The 13751-nt window shown below is 38.0% G+C and overlaps 1 protein-coding gene across 1 annotated transcript; it reads left to right on the forward strand.

Annotated features, from left to right (window-relative positions):
* Positions 1-10458: 10458 nt before the first annotated feature.
* On the forward strand, positions 10459-11541 carry LOC129723106 (U1 small nuclear ribonucleoprotein 70 kDa-like; the record flags this gene model as incomplete). The annotated part of the gene is made up of 1 exon (XM_055677077.1): positions 10459-11541. A coding segment is annotated over one exon (1083 nt), but the record flags the coding sequence as incomplete, so codon positions are not given.
* Positions 11542-13751: the final 2210 nt, after the last annotated feature.

Below are 13751 nucleotides of genomic sequence, written 5' to 3' on the forward strand. Positions count from 1 at the left end.
ACTTTTCCATTTTTGTTTTTTGCTTGACAATTTTTTTCATTTGCCTACAATTACATTCGCTGTATTACGAAGACAGCTAATAAACGTTTATTATGGAAAACTTTGAAATAATAAAATATCATCTAACAATTTTGAAATGTAAGAAAAAAATCGGAATGAATCTTAGTAAATGGACCAAAAATTCACCAGCATTCGCCGGTTTTTACTCTTCTTTAAATTTGTATATTTGGGAATTCAATTTTTCGATACTATCCGGTCACGATTATTTAGTGAATATCGAATATAAAATATAATAAATATAACTTATAACCGTTGCAAAAATGCACAATTCTTGTTAAGTAATTTATGGTAATCATATTTATGAGATAAACTTTCAATCACCATCTGCAGCAGCATTGCAGTTTTTCCTCGATTGCACACTAATAAAAATGTACGAACAGAAGTGTACCACTGCAATACGAGTAGTACCGCGCGCTGCATTACGAATAAAAGTGTACTGCTGAAATGTACGAATAAAAGAGTACCGCTGCAATCATAGACGACGAGAGACCTGCAGCTTTCTGCTCCACTGGTACTGTTGCTTATACCAGCATGTTTTCTTTCAAGACATCAGTTTTTATTACGTTCTGACAGTAGTATGGAATTGTTCAAGGATGGGGATTGTTTCAAACTTTTCGGAAAATTTTTACCTTCGAGACATCATATTAGTCTAAGCTCATGGAAGCAAAAATAAATTGACCCATTGGGACGGGGAGACTCTATCAATTTTTTTTTTGATATTCATACAGAGAATATCACAGGGAACGGTTGGTGTCCATTCACGTCGTCTGTTCTAGGAATGCTCGCATGTAATTGGTTCATTGTTCGTGTAAATCTATCATTGAAACTTTTATCAATTTTACCGCTTAGCAATTGAATTAGAGTGATAACTAGCATATTACAAAATTTTCATACATTTTATCTATCCAACAACATATTGGTTATTGTTATCCATCATGTGGTTACGCTGTTATTAACGTTTGAAATCTGACGCAACATTTGCCAGTTTCAATTCCAGTTTCACAGAATGCATCTCAGTATAGTAAACAAAGACGTAGTCCCACGTCAAAAATAGTCAATTTTTGTTGCACTGTGTAATGCTTGAACATGAACTTAATAAAACGGATAGGTGCGATTTTTAACGGTTTCACGTCAAGTGTCAGGGAAATATTCAGTCCCGTTTGTGACTCTAAATAGTCTGGAAATCGCCGCAAGTAGTGTCGACAATAAGCTGGAAAAAGCATCCTGACAAGAAATGAAACAAAATAAATTTTTCTCTGAAGAGGCCACTGATCTGTGCCAAAACGTCGAATAGTATATAGAAGAAAGTCGTTCTACTTTTCGAGACTGTACTGTATAACAACTCGATATTCTAGTTCTCGTCAATATCGCTTTCAATTCCCAAACTCAAAGATGCTTGAAATTTTAAAGATACCTTTTAAATCATATTGAATACAGCGATCTCATCGAACGTCTTTTTTGTTTTTAACTGGTTTAGTGACTGCTTCAAAAAACGTTATAAAATTAACTCCAACAACTGTTGATCATTTAACGGTTTGCCACAAATAATTTTGTTAACAGGAATCTAGTATAAATCTTCCATAGCTCTTCAAGAGATAACCCGTTTATTATCCATCGACATCAATTTCCAAGGGTTCTCATATCCAAGGGTCATTTTTCCCAAACAAGATTTGCCCAATTTTTTGTAGCTAACTTTACTGAGAATAAAATGCTCCAATGTTAATACAATAAGAACAGTTATTTTAAATCAACGGTACAACAAGAAGAAAAATGTCGCACTTTTGAAATGCCAAATTTTATAAAAAATCTTGATTTAGTGATAGCACAGAAGAGACAAGAAATTAAAAAACAACTAGGGTATTGAACTAAAATTGCCATGGTTTATTGTTAAAAATATTCATGTTGAAACATATACTTTTTGTTTTCTACCATACGGTACATTTTTTTATTAGCGTCTCCAGTAGTCGTAACCCGGCGATAGTTTTCTAATCCGTAAGAAATGTTCATCATAGTAATATCGAAAAATACCTGAACAATTCTGAACACTCATGTTGAAAACCCAACGTGGACAGAAGGAATGATCGCGAAAGTTATCAAACTCCTAAAATCGGTAGTAACATAAAAATTGTGCCGAAACCTTAAAGGAAAATACTAGTATTGGGTCTAACCAAACTAAACAATAATTGTAAAAGTAAAATACATGACCGAAAACTACTAGCGAAGAGATTCATGATAGTTTTTCAATCACAAAAGATCAAAATTCTGGCACGACTAAAATCCCAAAAAACCTGCAAAACAAAACCTTACAAAACTATCGATTTGGTAAAAACTGATTTCATCAAATCTAAAAAGCTTTTACACAGGAAAAATGGTCTAAGATGACAAATTGCAGAAAAAATCCAACTTTATATGCTTAGAAGACTCCGCATAGCATTAAACAAATTTCGTCCGAAATAAAATATTCCCATACTCCATCTGCTAAAGCGAGTCATTGTGGGACACGTTTCCTCCATCTAAAACGCCCTCTAGCGATAGTCGGGGAAAACTCACATAATTAATGATACCCGCAAGCACTGGCAGTAAATTTTCCTTCTGCTGATGATGGTTATTCCCATCTTTTATACACACTCATCCCCACATTCGAGGGCGCAAAACTTCGCGGAACAGTCCTCCAAGAGTTTGCATATATACTCATAAATTTTATAATTTCTCTAGCCGCGCGCGATCCTTTTTTTATTTTTTTTCTTCCCGCTCACCACCATTAATATAGGAGCCTTATTTAGCACATGCACACGTACAACAGGCCACCAGTGAAAGATGGAACCGCAAGAGCCGTAGTGGGGAAGATCCTAAAATCCATTCAGGGCTTCTCTCGTTGCTTCGGCAATATCCTGCGGACCATGGGCGGCGCGGTGATATACGGGAGGGCACTTTCACCCTGTTCTGCAAATAAAATTCTCAACTTGGAAATTATCATAACTTAAATGGCAATACTCATGGACCCTCATAAACATACCTCGCACACATTTTTGCCTCTGCGCTCCGGCATATCGAAGAAATAAAGAAGCAAAAGGATATGTACACACTTGGCTCCAGCTTGAGCGACGCTTCCTCGTTTCAAAAACGCACATATAACGGAAGAAAACGAAGAAGAGCCTCATTCATCTCGGGCAGCAGACGTGGTCGCCGCGGTCCTTACGGTTCTGCCATTTCTTCCTGCTTCGCAGGAAAATGTTCGCTAATAAATTACACGGAGCTGATGGCGAAGCTTTGTATGTTAATTCCGGTTCACCCACTCGGCCAGCACCGCCCAGTTGTACCCGGGTGGGTTTTTTGAAACGGTCTTGACGGAAGAAGGGAGCACCCGAGGAGGACCTTCGTATTTTGCTCATTTCGCCTAGACAACAGTGGATTTTTTGCGTCCGGCACTTTCCTTGTTTTTATTCTACATTTTTTTTGCTTTTCTTTTTACACACTTTTTCCGCTTCCTTGAACAGAGGCACTTATTATTAATTTCGTCGGAAACGATGCGCTTCGTCGGGACCAATCTCATTGTGCAGCATCACCGACCTAAACTGGGATAAAGTTTTCCGTCCCGTAGCAATCGAATGTGCAACTTGCGCATTGTTTTTCCTAATTTCGACATTGAACTGACTTCTAATTGAATAGTACCAAGATTTACGGTCGTTGAAAGTTTAAAGGATGGGTTTGATTTAACAGGCCGGCTGACTGCTTCGACAAACTGTTTAGTCACAAAAGCTAAATTTGATTGTTTCACGATTCGATCTAGTTGCGATTAGTTCTGCAAAATAAGACTTTAATGTCATGATGGTAGTAAAATGACTAGCCATTTCAACCCCATCTCACTCAAGCGGCAGGTTTTTCACTGCAGAAACCATCTTGGAACCCTGATCAAGCATGGCGCGCTTCTGCCATTCATTCCGCGTCATAAATTTTCTTTATTGTTCCCACTTAATTCCGCAGGCACACATGCTACTTCTCATTTATCGCCGCATCAAGATCCCTATCCCGTGGCAAGGGCATAAATATTCACTCCACACAACTCCTCCATCGAGTAGCAGCATCGTGCACAGATTTAAGCACTCCCATTCCCCCTCCCATTTTGGCAGCAATCGTGAGCCGAGACGGCCTTGTCGGTTACATATATCGCGCACTCGGAAAAACACACACAGGAAAATTCCACCCTCTCAGTCTCTCATTCTTTGGCCATTCCCGTCCCTTCCTCGTCGAGCGAGCGTTGTGGATATCGCGGGACCACCCTCTCCGCTCTGCACACTAATGTGCAATAAATTCCTATTTTATACTTTTCCCAACCCCTTTTTTCGCCACCACGCTGGCAACCGACTTGGCAAAAATAAAAATCTTCTTCTTACCGTTGGTGGCAGCAAGCAGCCCAAGCTACAATCAGCGCCATATTTTTCGCTTGCCAGCCACGTTTTTCCCTCACCCTCAGCCGGGAAAATCTTGAACGCTTTCCAGCGGGGCATCTGCTCGGTGCTCATATACGACGAACTTATACTCACACTTGTTTTGCCACCTAATTCTCTGTGACCTCCACACACTATGTACCGTGCTGCATGCCGCTACTGGTCCCCACCAGAGGGCGAACACCGTTTTGGGGTGAGGAAGTGTAGCGAACAGTCAACTCATCAACAACGGTAGCCGACGCTTTGTTGGCCTAAAACCGAGGATGGGCGAAGGAGCCAACGTATTTAGGAAGGTTTGCGCGTTTGAGTGTGTATTCGCTGGAGATTCCGTTTGGCTGTTGCTGGAGATGTCATTATCATTACCGGGGAACGACCGCTGGGGCAATCCTGAGGGAGCTAGGGTAAGGAATCGGTGGGTGTGGAAGCTCGATGCGAAATAATGAATAAATATGGTTTTTCGAATCTGGTGCTACGTGTGAGTGTGGTTGAGAATAAATAAATGTCATCGATTGATTATGATACAGCCGTAACCTTTTGGTATTTACAGCGATTCCATTAAACATCAATTCAACAATTCGATGGTTCTTTTTTCAATCGATATCGTTTCAATACATTTGATTAAAATAAAATTCGATATGAATTGATATATTGCGATATTGTTTGTTGTTGCTAACCATCAGGGCCGGATTTAGACGGTGGGGGGCCCGGGGCAGATTTGTTTGTGAGGCCCTCTTTTCTTGAAACATTCAGAGTTAACATTCTGGAAGATGACGAGCAAAAAAAAAAGGTCCCCTCAGGACTAGGGGGGCCCCTTGAATCGGGAGGCCCGGGGCATTTGCCACCTTTACCCCCCCCTCAAATCCGGGCCTGCTAACCATTCATGTAAATTTTGGTTCCCCAAGCGAATATTCGAGTGCATATAAAAACCAGCACGAAACATTCGGACAATTTCATGTTAGGTCAAAAATTACTGGTCGCAGTGGAGTCCACAAAGAATGTAACAGCTGAAAAATACCAATTGCTCAAATTCGCACTGCAATGTTACTTTTATACCAAATGACTGCACATATCTGCATGTGATAGTGATGCTGCCAATTTTGCGTCCGGAGCAAAGCAAATCCTTGGTGCTACATTCCGATTCGGAATTCGCCCTTCTGTTTTTCTATACACAGACTTCGCAGCCGACTGTTGAGTGTACAGGACAATTGCGGGGCTAGCGCTCCGATCCCACTGACACTGACAGTCTCTCCCGAGCCGGGACTCGAACATACAACGACTGGCTTGTTCTCTACTGAAGATAGTTTTGGCGGCTCTCTCGTCAGGCATCCTGGCCACATGTCCAGCCCACTGAAGCCTGCCCCGCTGTATTACCTTCACTATAACAGCATGTTTGTATACCTGGCACAATTCGTGATTCATGCCTCTGCGCCACACTTTATTTTCTAGTTTCCCGCCAAGTATCAATCGCAGAATTTTACGCTCAAAAACTCCTCGTCGATCAGCTTTCTTCAGCGTCCATGCTTCATGTCCGTAAAGGGCCACCGGAAGTATCAGCGTCCTATACAGCACTAGTTTTGTGCGAGTTTGCAAACTACGGGACCTTAACTGGTTACGTAGTCCGTAGAAGGCCCTGTTCGCAACTGCAACTCGTCGTTTCACTTCACGGCTCATATCGTTGTCACATGTCACAAGTGTACCAAGATAAACGAATTCGTCAACCACTTCAAATCGTTCCCCATCTATCTCCACCTCAGCACTAACACCACGGGGACTTCCACGCTCTCTGCCAGCTACCATGTACTTCGTTTTGGCAGAGTTAATGACAAGTCCCAATCTCGTTGCTTTCCTCTTAAAAGGTACGAAGGCCTCCTCCACGGCCACCGATGATATCGATATCGTCCGCAAAACCAAGGAGCATGTGAGATTTCGTGATGATCGTAGTGTTTCTTTCAACGTTTCCTCTTCGTACTGCACCTTCAAGAGCGATGATGAACAGCAAGTTGGAGAGCGCATCCCCCTGCTTCAGTCCATCCAACGTTACGAACGCGGCTGATGTCTCGCCAGTTATCCGCACGCACGATTTTGATCCCTCCAGCGTCATACGACTCAGCTTAATTAGTTTCGTAGGGAAACCGTGTTTCAGCATGTTCTGCCACAGCTCGTTTCTTTTCACTGAGTCATATTGCGCCTTGAAATCCTCAAACAGATGGTGAGTCGGTAAGTTGTACTCCCGGAACTTATCGAGGATCTGTCGCAGGGTGAAGATTTGATCCGTCGTGGAACGCCCCTGTCGAAAACCAGCCTAGTATTCGCCAACAAAGGATTCCGTTAACGTTCTCAATGTGAAGAACAGGATACGGGAGAGCACTTTATATGCGGAGTTGAGCAACGTTATGCCTCGATAGTTGCCACAATCCAATCGATGACCCTTCTTATAGATAGGGCGAATGAAGCCTTCCAACCAGTCGTTCGGCATCTGTTCATCCGCCCAGGATCTTAGTATTATCTGGTGGATCGCATAGTACAGCCGCTTGCTTCCCGTTTTTAGAAGTTCGGCCGGGATACCGTCATTCCCAGCGGCCTTGCCGTTTTTCAGCTCACTAATCGCCTTTTTCTTTGTTATACTAACTACTAATAAAAATTTACTACACCAGTATACCACAAATCGAATACCAACGTGAAAAGCGCGATTTCAATTATTGAAATGAATTTGAAAGGTAATTTTACGCAGGCTTAACCAAATACGAGTGATCCATTAATGCGTTTAATACGTTGTTACCTTATAAACGTTGCTTGAATAGATTATTTCAAGAAATCAACGACAAAAATTGTGACAAAATCTGTGTAGAACAGATGCTTACATTTTAAGTTACAATCATATAAATCATATATCTATTGATGAAAGTTGTCAGTTCAATTTTATTACAAATACATTATCTGGAATTGAAAATTTTTCGCACTCGCATCGATTTTTCGGATTTTAGTCTTTCAGAGTTTACCCGAGAACATATATCTTTTCATAAGCTTAGGTGAAATTCGAAACACTTTCAGGACTTCATCAAACTTCCTGCGTCAACGTATATTGGAATAACATAAATACTCTGGAAATATGTGGGTCGCCAATTTTGTTTCGTTCGTACCCTGTAGGATCGATTTTGCTACAATGCTTAACTCCCGAAAGCTGTAAATGTTTCTTATTCTTCATAAATCTACCTATCTTCTTCTAAACAAATAACTATGCAGACCTGTCTGTCTGTCTGATCCTGTTAGAATTGGAAACTAATGAACCAATCGGCGTGAAAATTTGTATGCGGAAATTTTGGGGAACGTGAAAGGTGACTAGGATGGGTCGAAAACCCTTCCTCTTCTTGAAGGAAGGGGTCCCATAAAAATTTAACACAAATTTCTGCATAACTCGAGAACTTATCAAACAAATGAAACCAAATTTAGTATGTAAAGGTGTTTACTTCCATGGTGGTGGGAAAAAGTGCGAGAGGAAGAAAGAGAAAGAGTGAGAAAGAGAAAGAGTGAGATAGAGGAATAATGAGAAAATAAGAGAGAGAGAGATAAAGAAAGATTGAGACAGAGAGATAGAGATAAAGAGAGATTAAGATAAAGAGATGGGGATAAAAAGATATAGAGATAAAGAGAGATAGATTCGAATAGAGATAGAGATAGAGATAGAGATAGAGATAGAGATAGAGATAGCGATAGAGATAGAGATAGAGATAGAGATAGAGATAGAGATAGAGATAGAGATAGAGATAGAGATAGAGATAGAGATAGAGATAGAGATAGAGATAGAGATAGAGATAGAGATAGCGATAGAGATAGAGATAGAGATAGAGATAGAGATAGAGATAGAGATGGAGATGGAAAAAGAGATGGAGATAGAGATAGAGATAGAGATAGAGATAGAGATAGAGATAGAGATAGAGATAGAGACAAAGATAGAGATAAAGATAGAGATAGAGATAGAGATAGAGATGGAGATAGAGATAGAGATAAAGATAGAGATAGAGATAGAGATAGAGATAGAGATAGAGATAGAGATAGAGATAGAGATAGAGATAGAGATAGAGATAGAGATAGAGATAGAGATAGAGATAGAGATAGAGATAGAGATAGAGATAGAGATAGAGATAGAGATAGAGATAGAGATAGAGATAGAGATAGAGATAGAGATAGAGATAGAGATAGAGATAGAGATAGAGATAGAGATAGAGATAGAGATAGAGATAGAGATAGAGATAGAGATAGAGATAGAGATAGAGATAGAGATAGAGATAGAGATAGAGATAGAGATAGAGATAGAGATAGAGATAGAGATAGAGATAGAGATAGAGATAGAGATAGAGATAGAGATAGAGATAGAGATAGAGATAGAGATAGAGATAGAGATAGAGATAGAGATAGAGATAGAGATAGAGATAGAGATAGAGATAGAGATAGAGATAAAGATAGAGATAAAGATAGAGATAGAGATAGAGATGGAGATAGAGATAGAGATAAAGATAGAGATAGAGATAGAGATAGAGATAGAGATAGAGATAGAGATAGAGATAGAGATAGAGATAGAGATAGAGATAGAGATAGAGATAGAGATAGAGATAGAGATAGAGATAGAGATAGAGATAGAGATAGAGATAGCGATAGAGATAGAGATAGAGATAGAGATAGAGATAGAGATAGAGATAGAGATAGAGATAGAGATAGAGATAGAGATAGCGATAGAGATAGAGATAGAGATAGAGATAGAGATAGAGATAGAGATAGAGATAGAGATAGAGATAGAGATGGAGATGGAGATAGAGATGGAGATAGAGATAGAGATAGAGATAGAGATAGAGATAGAGATAGAGATAGAGATAGAGATAGAGATGGAGATGGAGATAGAGATGGAGATAGAGATAGAGATAGAGATAGAGATAGAGATAGAGATAGAGATAGAGATAGAGATAGAGATAGAGATAGAGATAGAGATAGAGATAGAGATAGAGATAGAGATAGAGATAGAGATAGAGATAGAGATAGAGATAGAGATAGAGATAGAGATAGAGATAGAGATAGAGATAGAGATAGAGATAGAGATAGAGATAGAGATAGAGATAGAGATAGAGATAGAGATAGAGATAGAGATAGAGATAGAGATAGAGATAGAGATAGAGATAGAGATAGAGATAGAGATAGAGATAGAGATAGAGATAGAGATAGAGATAGAGATAGAGATAGAGATAGAGATAGAGATAGAGATAGAGATAGAGATAGAGATAGAGATAGAGATAGAGATAGAGATAGAGATAGAGATAGAGATAGAGATAGAGATAGAGATAGAGATAGAGATAGAGATAGAGATAGAGATAGAGATAGAGATAGAGATAGAGATAGAGATAGAGATAGAGATAGAGATAGAGATAGAGATAGAGATAGAGATAAAGATAGAGATAAAGATAGAGATAGAGATAGAGATGGAGATAGAGATAGAGATAAAGATAGAGATAGAGATAGAGATAGAGATAGAGATAGAGATAGAGATAGAGATAGAGATAGAGATAGAGATAGAGATAGAGATAGAGATAGAGATAGAGATAGAGATAGAGATAGAGATAGAGATAGAGATAGAGATAGAGATAGCGATAGAGATAGAGATAGAGATAGAGATAGAGATAGAGATAGAGATAGAGATAGAGATAGAGATAGAGATGGAGATGGAGATAGAGATGGAGATAGAGATAGAGATAGAGATAGAGATAGAGATAGAGATAGAGATAGAGATAGAGATAGAGATGGAGATGGAGATAGAGATGGAGATAGAGATAGAAATAGAGATAGAGATAGAGATAGAGATAGAGATAGAGATAGAGATAGAGATAGAGATAGAGATAGAGATAGAGATAGAGATAGAGATAGAGATAGAGATAGAGATAGAGATAGAGATAGAGATAGAGATAGAGATAGAGATAGAGATAGAGATAGAGATAGAGATAGAGATAGAGATAGAGATAGAGATAGAGATAGAGATAGAGATAGAGATAGAGATAGAGATAGAGATAGAGATAGAGATAGAGATAGAGATAGAGATAGAGATAGAGATAGAGATAGAGATAGAGATAGAGATAGAGATAGAGATAGAGATAGAGATAGAGATAGAGATAGAGATAGAGATAGAGATAGAGATAGAGATAGAGATAGAGATAGAGATAGAGATAGAGATAGAGATAGAGATAGAGATAGAGATAGAGATAGAGATAGAGATAGAGATAGAGATAGAGATAGAGATAGAGATAGAGATAGAGATAGAGATAGAGATAGAGATAGAGATAGAGATAGAGATAGAGATAGAGATGGAGATGGAGATAGAGATGGAGATAGAGATAGAGATAGAGATAGAGATAGAGATAGAGATAGAGATAGAGATAGAGATAGAGATAGAGATAGAGATGGAGATGGAGATAGAGATAGAGATAGAGATAGAGATAGAGATAGAGATAGAGATAGAGATAGAGATAGAGATAGAGATAGAGATAGAGATAGAGATAGAGATAGAGATAGAGATAGAGATAGAGATAGAGATAGAGATAGAGATAGAGATAGAGATAGAGATAGAGATAGAGATAGAGATAGAGATAGAGATAGAGATAGAGATAGAGATAGAGATAGAGATGGAGATGGAGATAGAGATGGAGATAGAGATAGAGATAGAGATAGAGATAGAGATAGAGATAGAGATAGAGATAGAGATAGAGATAGAGATAGAGATAGAGATAGAGATAGAGATAGAGATAGAGATACAGATAGAGATAGAGATAGAGATAGAGATAGAGATAGAGATAGAGATAGAGATAGAGATAGAGATAGAGATAGAGATAGAGATAGAGATAGAGATAGAGATAGAGATAGAGATAGAGATAGAGATAGAGATAGAGATAGAGATAGAGATAGAGATAGAGATAGAGATAGAGATAGAGATAGAGATAGAGATAGAGATAGAGATAGAGATAGAGATAGAGATAGAGATAGAGATAGAGATAGAGATAGAGATAGAGATAGAGATAGAGATAGAGATAGAGATAGAGATAGAGATAGAGATAGAGATAGAGATAGAGATAGAGATAGAGATAGAGATAGAGATAGAGATAGAGATAGAGATAGAGATAGAGATAGAGATAGAGATAGAGATAGAGATAGAGATAGAGATAGAGATAGAGATAGAGATGGAGATGGAGATAGAGATGGAGATAGAGATAGAGATAGAGATAGAGATAGAGATAGAGATAGAGATAGAGATAGAGATAGAGATAGAGATAGAGATGGAGATGGAGATAGAGATGGAGATAGAGATAGAGATAGAGATAGAGATAGAGATAGAGATAGAGATAGAGATAGAGATAGAGATAGAGATAGAGATAGAGATAGAGATAGAGATAGAGATAGAGATAGAGATAGAGATAGAGATAGAGATAGAGATAGAGATAGAGATAGAGATAGAGATAGAGATAGAGATAGAGATAGAGATAGAGATAGAGATAGAGATAGAGATAGAGATAGAGATAGAGATAGAGATAGAGATAGAGATAGAGATAGAGATAGAGATAGAGATAGAGATAGAGATAGAGATAGAGATAGAGATAGAGATAGAGATAGAGATAAAGATAGAGATAGAGATAGAGATAGAGATAGAGATAGAGATAGAGATAGAGATAGAGATAGAGATAGAGATAGAGATAGAGATAGAGATAGAGATAGAGATAGAGATAGAGATAGAGATAGAGATAGAGATAGAGATAGAGATAAAGATAGAGATAGAGATAGAGATAGAGATAGAGAAAGAGATAGAGATAGAGATAGAGATAGAGATAGAGATAGAGATAGAGATAGAGATAGAGATAGAGATAGAGATAGAGATAGAGATAGAGATAGAGATAGAGATAGAGATAGAGATAGAGATAGAGATAAAGATAGAGATAGAGATAGAGATAGAGATAGAGATAGAGATAGAGATAGAGATAGAGATAGAGATAGAGATAGAGATAGAGATGGAGATGGAGATAGAGATGGAGATAGAGATAGAGATAGAGATAGAGATAGAGATAGAGATAGAGATAGAGATAGAGATAGAGATAGAGATAGAGAGAAAGAGAAGGGGAGAGAGGATGAAAAGGGGAGAGAAAAAGAGAAAGAGAGAAAAAAAGAGAGAGAATGACAGAATGACAAAGAATTAAAGGAATGGGAGAGCGGGACCAATTGCCTGCACAAGTTTGCCTAAGAGCTCAAAATTCAAAAGTTATAAGCTTTTCAGCCGTTCCGTAAATTTTTCGAAAACTTAAATGAGAGGGTAAAAACAATAAAGGCACCAAAATTTACAAGAATTGTTACAAAGCTATAATCATTCATGTGTTTTCAATTTGAGCTCTACAACAGAATATGTGTTGTACAATGTAAAAATTCTCATCTCATAAAATCTTGTACATTTAAGCTATCTAAGGAAAAATTGATAGTAACAATTTTATAATTAAATGAAAGCTATCGACATTTGAAACCTTCTCCTCTCAACTGTTTCACAGAACGTACCCCAGTGAAAAAGCAAACTTTTGGTGATACATTTTGCCAAAACTATACAATATATTTCCTACACATAGACTTTGCGGTAACTGTTAAGAGTACTGGATAACTGCGGCGTAAAAATATGAAAAATTAGTATTTTACCTAATATGACTTTTTTCAAATAATATTATCACTAGCGCTCTGGAAAATTTACACATATTGGATTGCTAACAACTTTCTTATTCCAGATTTTTTTTTATGTCAAAGAACTGTCCCAATTCGCTCTAGCAAATGGCGCACAAGGGGACGAAATAAAAAAAGTAATGGGACATCAGTGAACGAAACGTATGATTTTAGCGATGTCATCTAGTAAGTTTCTCAGTTTTGTATGTGCTGGGACTTAGTTTGGACAGTACTTTTTTGATTTTATCAACCTTCGTTTTTCCCACTACTCGCCGAATTCATGTCTGATTTTCTCACGATTTTAATTAATATATAATCACAGTTCTTCAAAAGCATTCTAAACCGAGAATAATGGCGTTTTAGTTGTAGAAAGTGCATTTAAAACAAAATTTTCATATGTGCCCTACCCAAGTAACAATATTAGTTTTACGATGCACTTGAAGAAGTTTTGATTGCTTGTCCTTTAAAACAGGTCATGGATCTTATTATTCTCACTAACTGCTACAAATCAGCCAT

Source organism: Wyeomyia smithii, chromosome 2, assembly GCF_029784165.1.
Source record: "Wyeomyia smithii strain HCP4-BCI-WySm-NY-G18 chromosome 2, ASM2978416v1, whole genome shotgun sequence".
Lineage (NCBI taxonomy): Eukaryota > Metazoa > Arthropoda > Insecta > Diptera > Culicidae > Wyeomyia > Wyeomyia smithii.